The 13,233-nt window shown below is 44.4% G+C and overlaps 1 protein-coding gene across 3 annotated transcripts in view; it reads left to right on the top strand.

The window, feature by feature from the left end:
- The first annotated feature begins 88 nt into the window (after nt 1-88).
- wdr91 (WD repeat domain 91) overlaps nt 89-13,233 on the top strand; it is a 75,647-nt gene continuing 62,502 nt past the window's right edge. Inside the window, exons 1-4 of one of the 3 annotated variants that reach the window (XM_068051087.1) lie at nt 89-139; nt 558-694; nt 6,141-6,320; nt 7,117-7,324. In XM_068051087.1, the coding sequence (XP_067907188.1) occupies nt 572-694; nt 6,141-6,320; nt 7,117-7,324 (511 nt within the window). In that variant the 5' untranslated portion in view covers nt 89-139; nt 558-571. Of the gene's footprint in view, nt 695-6,140; nt 6,321-7,116; nt 7,325-13,233 lie in introns of all 3 variants that reach the window. The other 2 variants (XM_068051086.1, XM_068051088.1) reach the window with 2 other exon arrangements.

Raw genomic sequence — 13,233 nt, 5'->3', positions numbered from 1 at the left:
CGTCATCTGATATGGGCGGGTTGAAGATGCGTCAGCCAGCTTCTTGTCAGCTGACTGGGGGGGGTGAGATGTTCAGGAGGGGGATTGGCTAGTGTGGGTCACGTGCTGTACTGGTTGTTGTCTGCAGTGGGGCCGGTGGGTGAGTGAGTGAGTGAACGCTTGGGCAGCATCCTCGGCCTGGAGTGAGAGAGTGCGGCCTCCCGGGCCCGCGATGGAGGCCATCCTGCTACAGGTGGATCCGCCACTGACTGTGCCCGTCCTTGTCCCAAAACAGGAGAGTTCCGTCTCTGGTCCTGCTGCTGTTTCTATCCCGGGCTAAGGGCCCTGGTTTGTGACCACAGTGTGGAGCTGCCCGGACCGGGCTGGGCTGGGCTGGGCTGGGCTGGGCTGGGAGAGAGGGGTGGGGGGAGGAATTAGCCTGGTTTTCCCCCAGTCGGCAGTGACTGTATGATTGCTGGCCATTGGGCACGTGGATTTGTCGGCCGTTGCCCGGTGCTGGGTTTGAACCCTATCAGCGGCATTACATCCCCACTCTCCTCTCTTCCCTTGTTACCCAGGATAATCAACTGACATGGCATCGGCTGTGGAACGAACCGATGAGTTGGTCCGGGAGTACCTCCTCTACCGAGAATTCAGCAGTACCCTCAAAACATTTGACGCAGAGATCAAGGCGGACAAGGAAAAGGGATTTCGAGTGAGTTGACAGCAAAGCCTGGCGAGCATGGCATTGATGGCCAGTGTCCAAGTTTATTTCTGACTGATGTCGCTGTCAAGAGATTAAAGGCAGATTAGAGACAATTTTCTTTCGAGTGTCAAAGCCTTGGTCAGGCAAAAATTGTGCAGATGGAGAATAATGTGGGATGTGAAATTACCTACTTTGCTTGGAAGAATAGAAAAGCAAAATATTTTTTAAATGGAGAGAGGTGGCAGAATGTTGCAGTACAGAGGACATCCTTGTACAGAGTCATAGTTACTTACAGTACAGAAGGAGGTCATTCAGTCCATCAAGTCCATGGCACCCCTCTGCGGAGCAATCCAGTCAGTCTCGCTCCCTCGCTTGATCTCCGGGACCCAGAACCTTCAATTTGTGTCCCCTTGTCCTCCTACATGAGTTAATGGAACAGTTTTTCCTTGTTTAACTTAACCTGTCATAATCTTGTACACCTCTACCATATCTCCCCTCAATCTCTTTACTCTAGGGAGAACAACCCCAGCTCTTCCAACCTAACCTTGTAATTCCCCATTCCGAGAACCATGCTGGTAAATCTCACCTTTTCAAGGACCCTCACATCCTTCCTAAAGTGTGGTGATGCAGTACTCTAGTTGGGGCCTAACCAGAGCTTTATAATGGTTCAGCATAACATACCTGCTTTTGTACTCCGTGCCTCTATATATGAAGTCCAAGATCCCATATGCTTTACTAACCATGCTCTCAATATTTTCTACCATCTTCAAAGACCTACGCAGATGCACCCCTGGGTCCCTCTGTTCCTGCACACTCTTTAGAATTGTGCCATTAAGCCCATATTGCCTCTCCATAGCCCTGCTGCCAAAATACCTCACCTCGCACTTGTCTTCATTGAATACCAGCTGCCACTTGTCTGCCTAGGCAGTTCATACCATCCTCACTGTTTGCCACTCCTCCAAGTTTGGTATCATCAGATTTTGAAATTTTACTCTATATTCCAAGATTCAAGTCATTTATCTATAATATATATAAATGAAAAAAAGCAGTGGTCCCAGTACTGATCCTTGGGGAACATCACTGTCTACCATCCTCCAGTCTGAAAAACAACCATTTATCACGACCTGCTGTTTTCTGTCCTTAAAGCCTGTTTTTTTTATCCAATTGGACTCTGATCCTCCTATTGCATGAGCCTCAATTATGTGGTTCTTAATCAAGCACTTTCTTAAAATCTATATAGACAACATCCACTGCATTTCCTTCATCAACCTTCTCTATTACTTCATCAAAAAATTATATTGGATTAGTCTAGCATGATCTGCCTTTTCCAAATCCGTGCTAGCTATCCTTAATTAACTCAAACATCTGGAAGTGCGTGTTGATTTTTCTTTTCTCTGATTATTGTTTCTGACCAATAGTCCTGTACTTGTTAGAACTGTCCTTACGCCCTTTCTTGAATAAGGATGTTGCATTTGACGCTCTCCGATCCTCTGGCACCTCCCCCCTATCTAGGGAAGATTATTTCAAGCCCTTCTGCTATCTCCACCCATACTTCCTTTAGCAAACTGGGATGCAAGCCATCTGGACCAGGTGACTTATCTACCCTAAGCATAGCCGGCCCTTTCAGTACCACCTCCCTCTCAATTTTTACCCTATCCATTGCCTGTACTCTGTTTCTACTGATATTTTGTCTGATTCCTCTTAGTAAACACTGGTACAAAGTACTCATTAAGCATTCTAACCTTGCCCTGTGCCTCTAAGCATATATCACCCTCTTTGTCCCTAATATGGCACACTCCACCTCTTACTACCTGCTTACTATTTACATATCTGTGGAAGGCTTTTTGGGTTCCCTTTTATTTTGACTGCCATTCTATTCTCATATTCTCTCTTTGCCAGTCTTATTTTCTTCTTCACCTCCCCCTCAACTTATTGTATATGGCCTGGTTCTCACTTGAAGAATTCGCCTGACGTGCATCATATATCCTTTTTTTTTGTTTCATCATAATATTTATCTCCCTCTCATCCAAGGAGACCTGTTTTTGGTTCCCCTACCTTTCGTGCTTGTTTGAATGTACCTAGCCTGTACCTGAAACATCTCTCCCTTGAAGATAACATATTGCTCCATTAGTTTTTCCTGTCAGTCTTTGGTTTCATTTTACCCTGGCTTGATCCTTTCTCGTCGCATTGAAATTAGCTATCTTCCAATAATGCTGTTCTATCTTGTATCATTCCTTGCTTTTCTGCATAACGAGTATAAACCTTGTGATATGGTGATCGCTCTTGCTTAAGTGTTCCCCCACAGGCAATTGGCCCAGCGCCAGCTCCAGCAATGCCACCTTTCAGGAATGAATCACAAAAGGTTAGCATGCAGGTACAGCAAGTAATTAGGAAGGCAAATTGAATGCTGGCCTTTATTGCAAGGGGGATGGAGTATAAAAGTAGGGAAGCCTTGCTGCAACTGTACAGGTCTTTGGTGAGACCACATCTAGAGTACTTTGCACAGTCTTGGCCTCCTTAGTTAAGGAGGGATATACTTGGAGGCAGTTCAGAGAAGGTTCACTCGGCTGAAGGGGTGGTTTTATGAGGGAAGGTTGAGCCTATACTCGTTGGAGATTAGAGGAATGAGAGGATCTTATTGGAGCATATAAAAATGTGTGGGGGCTTGACAGGGTAATGCTAAGAGGACGTTTCTTCTTGTGAGGGCAATCCTGAACTCGGTCACAGTTTCAGAATAAGGAGACTCCCATTTAAGATGGAGATGAGGATTTTCTTCTGAGGGTTGTGAATCTTTGGAATTTTCTACCATAGAGCAGTGGAAGCTGAGTCATTGAATATATTCAAGGCTGAGATAGATTGAACTGTAGTGGAGTCGAGGTTTATGGGGAGCAGACTGAACATTGGAGTTGAGGCCAAGATCAGCTCAGCTATGATCTTATTGAATGCTGGAACAGACTCGAGGGGCTGAATGGCTTACTTCTGCTCCTACTTGTGTTCTTATTCAATCCCATTTAGAGTTCTGTGTTCAGTTCTGGGCACTGCAGCTCAGGAAGGATGTATTGGTCTTCGAGTGTGAGCAGCGCAGATGTACCAGAATAACACCAGGGCTAAAAGATTTAAATTATGTGGATAGGTTGCATAAACTTGGCTTGTATTTTGCTTGTGTTTAGAAGATTAAGGGGTGATCTGATATAGTTGTTCAAAATGATTGGGTTTAATGAGGAAGAAAGAGAGAAACTGTTTCCTCTGGTGGGGGAATCCAGATCAAGAAGGTATAACCTTAAAATTAGAGTTAGGCTGTTGAGTGAAATCCAGAACCACACTTTTCCACACAGAGGGTAGTGGAAATCTGGAACTCATTTCCCCAAAAGCTGTTTATTTTTATTTATTTAGAGATACAGCACTGAAACAGGCCCTTCAGCCCACCGGGTCTCTGCCAACCAACAACCACTCATTTATACTAATCCTACATTAATTCCATATTCCCTACTACATCCCCACCATTCTCCTACCACCTATCTACACTAGGGACAATTTACACTGGCCAATTTACCTATCAACCTGCAAGTCTTTGGCTGTGGGAGGAAACCGGAGCACCCGGCAGAAACCCACGCGGTCATAGGGAGAACTTGCAAACTCCGCATAGGCAGTACTCAGAACTGAACCCAGGTCGCTGGAGCTGTGAGGCTGCGGTGCTGACCACTGCGCCGCCCCTGTTGAGGCTGGAATTTTCAATGCTGAGATCACTAGATATTTGATTGGTCAGGGTATTAAGGAATATGGAGCAAAGGTAAGGTAAATGGAGTTGAGGTGCTGATCAGTCATGATTAATTGAATGGCCACTGTGTTCCTTTCATTTGCTTTTCAAGCATTCATTTGATTCTCTTCTAAATTATGATCTAGCCCCTGTATTCATTGTATTAAAGCACTGACCACCTCCAGGCGCGTATCCATTGTCTCTCGAGATAAGGAGGCCCAAAAGAAAGAAAGCATTCCATGTTCTAAACATTCTTTTAACTTCCCCCTTTGTTCTTGTGATAATTCTCAGTCTATGCCTCTTGTTTTAGTAGTTCACCAATCCTAGAAACGTAGCAGTTTGCATTATAGAAAGCCATTTGTGTCAGAGTTTAGCTGTTGTGGCTTGAATAATCCAAACTATAACCCATTGGGATTGCTCTGTCCATTGTCCTTGTTACACCTAGATGAGAAAGAGGTCCAGGGGTCCCTTTCAGCCTTCACCTGGTCTTACTGTAACAGGATTTAATGTTAAATACACTGTTTTTAGCTCCCTCTTCGTAAATCCTTGTTCACCGCTTTCCAATTATAAGGCAAAGAAATCAGCGTGCACACAGTTTCTTTTTAGGTTGAAAGAAGAAAAGTGAAATTCATTAAACTTAAACACTGATTTGGTTAACGCTTATGCATACACAATACACATATGCAGATCGGGACAGAAAAGAGCAGAAGAAATAAAGTGAAAAAGTTTGAGGCAATATCTGAAGTTTTTGTTATGGGTCTTCGAGTTCACTGTAGAGTCGTTGTTTGTAGGTAGATCTGTTGGGGCCCAGTATTCTTAAACTCTGTTCACTGACTAACTGGTCTGACCATGTCTTGACTCTGTGTATTGTGTGTGTCAGGGAATGGTCCTTTGTCTATAAATACTGTCTGTTGATATGCAAAAATGTCTTTCCAGCCAGGGGTCTGGCAACTCCTGGTAACAGGCCATCTCTTCTTCCCAGCAACAATTTGAAATTTAATGTCCGTGTGGCGAAATTCATAATGCCTCATCCTTGGCAGATGGGGGCCTGCATGACAGTCCTGTGTGTTACTCTGGCCCATCCAAGTTTACAGCACAGGAGACTAGTTAGTTGGCCCATCAGCAGTTGAAAGAGTCAGTACTTACTCTCAACACTGTTCATTACTTTGGCAATCTCCATTAAAGGTATCTGCATCATGGATCTCCATTCCTGCACTCTTAACTATCACTGTTTTTTTCTAAAATGCACTATTTGAGATTGCCATATGGTCTACTTCTGCTCCTATTTCTTGTGACCTGTTTTTGTTGTTTTTTGGTTGAGGGATAAGTATTGGCCAGGACATGGGGGAAGAACTCCTCTACTTTATGAATAGTGCCTCGGTTTAATGTCTCATCTGAAGGACAGCGCGTCTGATAACACTCCCTCAGTACTACACTAGCGTGTCAATCTGGATTATGTCCTCAAGTCTCTGAATTGGGGCTTGAACCCACAACCTTCTAACTTTTAAGTGCTGCCTATTGAGCTGCAGCTAACACTAACTGGTGATGAGGTGTATGACTGATGTCAGTCACAAAAAACTATTGCTATTGCCTTGAGAAATTTCAATTGGTCAAAGATCATTTGCATCAGTGCATAAATCATGTTTTAAAAAGATGACCTTTGTAATGCTAATGGTGTAATAATCTCTCTCTTGGTAGGTTGATAAGATTGTAGAACAGCTGCAGAATTTGGTTCAGGGTTATGACCTCAATGGACTGCGTGAATACTGGGGCTACCTGGATCGTCGCCTGTTCAGCAGGCTGGAGGATGCATATCGACACACAGTCAACAAGTTGAAAACTAGCCTGTACCGTTACTACCTGGTCCATACTGTCCAGGTATCTGATTACAACCCTGTACCGTTACTACCTGGTTCATACTGTCCAGGTATCTGATTACCAACCTGTACCGTTACTGCCTTGTCCATACTATCCAGGTACTTGGTCCATGCTGTACCTGCCCTGAGAGTGTTTGATGAGGCTTTACTCTGTCTAACTCTGACCTGCAAGTTTCTGTTACTGACACAAGGAAGAAAGTGAGGTTCATTCTACAGCTTTACCAGCACAGATAATCAGTAAAGCTGTACAAGGAGAAAGCTAAGAGTGCAACACTTTCAATGTTAGTGTCAGCAGAATGAAGGCATGTGTACTTTCTCCTTCGTACTTCAGGAAATATCCTAGTGTCCTGCCCTGGATCATCTCCAATGGTTCACCCAGTGCCCCCAGTATCCTGGCCTGGAGCTCCTTCCACGGGTCATCGCAGGCCTCCTATCCTGTGACCATTCTTCATGACATTCTGGGCAGTGAGTGCTAATCAACTATTTTGTCATGGGGGCACCATGGTCAAACCTGATCATGACTGCTTCCCCACAATGCTGCCCCCTGGATTGTGATTTGGTACACTTTTATATCTTTCTCCTCCTGTGTTTAGAGGACTCCAAGCGCTGCTGCAGCTGAGATCAGTTATTTTTACCGACCAGCTATTGGCTGGGGCTGGTGGGTGGGGGGCGCAGGGTGGAGTGAAGGTGGTTGGTGAAGGCTATTCAAATGTGTCTTAATAACATTTCAAGTTTGTAGAGTTTGGGCTTTTGGTGAAGGAAGCAAAGTAATTTCTTCCTTTTGCTTTTTGTTGCAGTCTAACAGGATTGATAAAACCCAGGAATTCTTCCAGAAACAGGCCCTGGAATTGCAAAACCAACCAGAGTGGAAAGAATGGTTTGTTCTTCCCTTCATTCCAAATCCAGATCAGAACCTGGTGTTCGCCACCTACTTCTCCAAGCAGTGGGCAGAGACATTCCTGGTGTCACTGCATAACTTCCTGAGTGTGCTCTTCCAGTGCATGCATATCCTTTTTGCATTAGAATGGGGAGCCTGCTGTCTGAATTTCCATTCTGAGATTTTTTTCCACTTGTCAACCAAACAGAAGGGGAGCCATTTAATAGAACTCAGGTTGAAAATCAAGGCACCTTAAAGTAACAGATTTATACCTGCTGTCAATTTCGGCCTCTTCTCAATCCTTTCTGTGCTGCTCACAATCCTTTGTGACTTTGTTAAAAATATACACCCTCAAATGTCGTGAGTTATATCTTATTCCTTAGTGTTTGACATTGGATTTTAAAAAAAACCAAGCCATATTTTCCCCCCAGTTCTTTCTCCATTGTCTGGCAGATCATCAACTTTGAAAAGTGCAATATTATGCATGTGGACTGGGTAAATGCTGGATATGAAAACACCCTCGGAAAAAGCATTAAAGCAAGTGGAGAAAGAGATCTCCGTGATTGAGTGCATAAATCTTTACATATGCATGAATAATGCTGTGAAGCGATAGCTAGAGCAAATAGAATGGTGGGATGCATTCACAGAACAATTGAGTGTAAGACTATGGGAATCGGGGGGGCGGGGACTCTCCACTGGCTGGGGTCAGCTAGGACAAAAGATGAAAGCAAAATACTGCGGCTGCTGGAACTCTGAAATGAGAACAGAAAGTGTTGGAAATACTCAGCAGGTCTGGCAGCATCTGTGTAGAGAGAAACAGTTAATGTTTCAGATCATCAGCACTGGCAAAAGTTAGAAATGTATCAGTCTTTGAGCAAGTAGAAAGGGGGAGGTGGGGGGGTGGAAAGAACAAGAAGGAAGGTCTGTGATAGGACAGAGAGGAGAGAGATTAAATGACACGTCATGGAACAGAATGCAATTGGAGTGCTGAATAGTTGTGATGAAAGACAAAGCACGAGTCCAGAGAGAGTGCTAATGGCATAATAATGAACAACTCTGAAAGCAATATTAAGTTCAATAATTTCAGACAATTATTATTTTTATATATTTTTTAACCACGTGCTAGTCTTAAACTTGTTTTTCATGTTTTTGCTTTCGGACAGCGCTGTTCATTGTTCTGAAAACAGATAGTTATTGGTTGTTGGAGGGCAGTTATCTCCACCCCAGGACATTGCTGCAGGAGTTCCTCAGGGTAGTATCCTAGGGACAACCATCTTCAGCTGCTTCATCAATGACCTTTACTCCATCATTAGGTCAGAAATGGGGATGCTCGCTGATGATTGTAATATTCAGTACCATTTGCAACTCTTCAGCTGCTGAAGCAGTCTGTGCCTGCATGTAGCAAAACCTGGACAATATTCAAGCTTGGGCTGATAAGTGGCATGTAACAGTTACGCTGCACAAATACCAGGCAATGATTATCTCCAACAAGAGAGTCTAACCACCTCCCCTTGACATGCAATGACATTACCATTGCTGAATTCCCCACCATCAATATCGTGGAGGTCACCATTGACCAGAAACTTAACTGGACCAGCCACCAAATACTGTGGCTAGAAGAGCTGGTCTGCACCATGTAACTCACCACCTGACACCTGAAAGTCTGGCCAGCTCCAAGGCACAAATCAGGAGCATAATTGACACCATCCAGGACAAAGCAGTCTGTTTGGTTGCATCCGATCCATTACCTTAAACACTCACTCCCTCCACTACTGGTACACAGTGTCTACAGTGTGTACCATCTACAAAATGCATGCAACAGCTCACCAAAGCTTGTTTGACAGCAGCACCAAACCCATGACATGTCAACCGAGAAGGACAAGGGCAGCAGTGCCTGTGAACACCACCTGCAAGTTCCCCTCCAAGTTACATGCCATCTGACTTGGAAATATATTGCTATTCTTTCATCACTGGGTCTAAATCTTGGAACGCCCTTCTTGACAAATATATTAGAGTTCTTTGAGGATGTAACGAGCAGGATGGATTAAGGGGAGCCAGTAGATGTGTATTTGTTTTTCCAAAAAGCATTAGATAAGGTGCAACATAAAAGGTTCCTGCACAAGATAAGAGCCCGTGGTGTTGTGGGTAATCTGTTAGCATGGATCGAGGATTGGCCAACAGGAGACAGTTGGGATAAATGGGTGATTTTCAGTTTGGCAAACTAACTAATGAAGTACCATAGGGATCAGTGCTGGGGCCTCAACAATTTACAATCTATATTAATGACACAAATGAAGGGACCGAGTGTATTGTAGCCAAATTTGCTGATGCAAAGATAGGAAAGCAAGTTGTAAGGAGGATGCAGTCTGCAAAGGGATATAGAGGTTGTGAGTGGGCCAAAAATTGGGAGATGGAGTATAATGTGGGAAAATTAGGTTTTCCACTTTGGGAAGAACAGAAAAGCAGATAATCACTGAAATGGAGAGAGACTGCAGAATGCTGTGATACAAAGAAATCTGGGTGTCTTTGCACATGAGTCTCAAAGCTAGTGTGCAGGTACAGCAAGTAATTGGGAAGGCAAATGGAATGTTGGCTTTTATTGCAAGGGGGTGAAGTACAAAAGTAGAGAAGTAATGCTAAAACTGAACAGGACATTGGTGAGATAACACCTAGAGTATTTTGTACAATATTGGTCTCCTTATTTAAGGAGGGATGGGAAGCAGTTCAGAGAAGGGATCACTAGGTTGATTCCTGGGATGAAGGGGTTGTCTTACGAGGAAAGGTTGAGTAGATTGGGCCTATACTCAGTGGAATTTAGAAGAATGAGAGGTGATCTTATTGAAACATACGATTCTGAGGGGGTTTGATGGTAGAACCTGAGAGGATGTTTCCCCTTGTGGGGGTATCCAGAATTCGGGGGCACAGTTTCAAATTAAGGGGTCTCCCATTTAGGATGGAGATGAGGAGGAATTTCTTCTGAGGGTTGTGAATCTTTGGAATCCAGAGAGCAGTGAAGGCTGGGTCATTGTCTAACTCAGCCTTGAATAAATTCAGATTTTTAATTGCTAAGGGAGTTAAGGGTTATGGGTGGCAGGCAGGAAGGTGGAGTTAAGGCTACAATCAGATCAGCCGTTATTGAATATTGACCTTATTGAATAGCGGAGCAGGCTCTGGATGGTCAAATAGCCTTCTGCTCCTATTTCTTATGCTCTAACAGCACTGAGTGTACCTATACCACACGGACTGCAACGGTTCAAGGTGACTCACCACCAACTTCTCAAGGGCAAGAAAGACCAGCTTTGCCAGCAATGTCCACATTCCATGAACAAATGAAAAAAGGCATTCTGTTTTGTCCTTGTACAAGACTTTGGGGTCAGGTCTCAATCAGAATACTGTTCCTAGTTTCGGTTGTCTCCCATGGTGGGTGAGATTGAAGCTTTGGAAAGGGTCCAAAGGAGGACCACAAGACTGATTTCCCAATTGAGGCATCTTCATTGTCAACATAAGCTAAAAGAGTTAGGAGTGATCTGATTGAGATCTATAAGATGATGACGAGAATAGATTGTGTTTGAGTGGTGCAAGACCAGATCTAGGTTAGATGTCAGGAGGTAGTTCTTTTCCCAAAGAATAGCGGATCTCTGGAACAGGGTGTTGGCTTGTCCAGTGGATGCAGATTTGTTGAATTCCTTTGTGAAAGCTAAATTTCTTTGTCTGCGATGGAGATTACCTTGTACAAAAGGTCAGTTCAGCAAGGAATTATCAGGGCCAGAGTAGAGATCTAGCCTAGTTTTGATTGCCTTGGTGGAGGGAAGGTGGGTGGTGTTTACAGAGGAATTTCCTGGGTCTTTTTGCTGTTCTTTTGCACCTCCCAGGAGATGACAGGGTTTTGGGTGGGGTGGAGATAGTATTTGGTGGCATACACAAGGTAACAAAATTGTAGGGGCCAGGCTGGATGGAGCAGAGGGCCATTTCCTCTCTTATGGACACTGATTTGAACTGGATTGTTCCAGGCAGGTCAGGTGTCCTCTGGTGCACCATTCAACTGGTAATTCTTCAAATGTGGGCCGAGATGGAGAGACAAAAGAAAGACTTGCATTTATATAGTGCGTTTCATGACCTCAAGATGTTCCAAAGTGCTTTACAGCCAGTAAAATACTTTTGAAGTATAGTCACTGTTGTGGGAAATGTCAGACAGTTTGCACGTAATAAGCTCCCACAAACAGTGACATCAGGGCCCGATCTTGTGATGTTGATTGAGAGCTAATTATTGGCCAAGAGACTGGTGACAACTTCCCTGTCACTTTTCAAAATAGTGCCATGGGATCTTTTACGTGTACCTGAGAGGGCAGACGGGGCCTCGGTTTACTGTTTCATCCAAAAGATCCTGACGGTGCAACACTCCCTCAGTACTGCACTGGAGTGTCAGCCAAGATTTTTGTGCTCGAGTCCTGGGTTGGACTTAAACCCACAACCTTCTGACTCAAAGGCAAGAGTGCTACCAACGGAGGCACAGCTGACCAGGCCAGCAGGCTACGGGACCATAGAAGGTATCGCAGCTCAACTTTATTCAGTGGCTGCCATGTGCACATCCATGTACTTTCCAGCAGGGCTCACTGGATGCTGATCAGTAACTCTTACTTTGTTTGCTTCCCCTGTCCTGGTCCTGGGGTCAGTTGTGATGCTTTGCCTGGCATAGATCAACGAACTGAGCACAGCCTGGGATCATCTGATCTGTCTGATTCCAGTGCATACCAGATGGTTATATTTATAAGATCTTTTTCCATTGGAACAGTGTACTGCATTGTGAATTAAGGGTGAACTCTGCCACTTCCTGCATGGTGAGCTCCTTACCTCAGTCTTGGGGAGGCTAATAAAGGAAGGAAACTTTCTAAGGGTGACTGAGCCACCTCCTGGACTTAGTTTGTAGAGTGGAGATGCCGGTGTCATGGGTACTGGTTCCCTTCATGTCCAAGGCTGCTGCAGGATAGGCAGCATTTGAAGGATCCTGATTGAGGTTTTTAAGACCATACATGGAATTGATAAACTGCAAGCAAATGGTGGAGAAGACTCAAATCAAATACAATGAGCAAGTTAAGAGTAAAAAGGGAAGTCTGGAGAACCTTTTCAGCCAAAGAGTACAAGTAGTATGGCCAGTTACTGGGAAGGGCATTGAAGAGAACAAGAAATAAATGGAAGTATTTGTGGAGAGTTGAGTACAGAAACAATTTGCATTAGAGTCATAGAAAGTTTACATCACAGAAAGAGGCCACTTGGCCCATCATGTCTGCACTGGCCGGAAAAAGAAGCCACTTGGCCTAATCCCCTTTTCCAGCATTTGGTCCACAGCCCTGCAGGTTGTGGCTCTTCAGGTGCACATCCAGGTACCTTTTTTAAATGAGATGAAGTTTTTTCGCTCTACCACCCTTTCAGACAAGTGAATTCCAGACCCCCACCACCCTTTTTTGGGAAAAGCTTTTCCTCAGCTCCCCGCTAATCCTTCAACTCTCTCCAGGCCCCTCACAATTTTGTATATTTCAATCAAATTTCCCCTCAGCTTTCTCTGTTCCAAGAAAAACCCCAGCCTCTCCAATGTTTCCTCATAGCTCCATTTTCCAGTCCTGGCAACATTCTCGTAAATCTCTCTCTGTACCCTCTTTAGTGCAATTACATCCTTTGTGTAATGAGGTGACCAGAGCTTGTTTTTACTCTTCCTTCATGGGATGTGGCAGTTGCTGGCTAGACCAGCATTTATTGTCCATCCCTAATTGTCCTTGAAAACGTGGTGGTGAGCTGTTTTTCTGAACTGCTGCAGTCCTTAGGGTGCAAGTACACCCACAGTGCTGTTCGGAAGAGAGTTCCAGGATTTTGACCCAGCGACAGTGAAGGAACAGTGATATAGCTCCAAGTCGGGATGATGTGTGTCTTGGAGGGGAACTCACAAGTGGTGGTGTTCCCACGCATCTGCCGCCCTTGTCCTTTCAGGCGATAGAGGTTGTGAGTTTGGAAGGTGTTGTTGAAAGAGCCTTGGTAAGTTGCT

The sequence above is a fragment of the Heterodontus francisci genome, chromosome 18 (genome assembly GCF_036365525.1).
Source record: "Heterodontus francisci isolate sHetFra1 chromosome 18, sHetFra1.hap1, whole genome shotgun sequence".
In the NCBI taxonomy this organism is placed as follows: Eukaryota; Metazoa; Chordata; class Chondrichthyes; order Heterodontiformes; family Heterodontidae; genus Heterodontus; species Heterodontus francisci.
The sequence above is the reverse complement of the archived record's forward strand: the minus strand, read 5'-3'. Positions and strand labels throughout refer to the sequence as shown.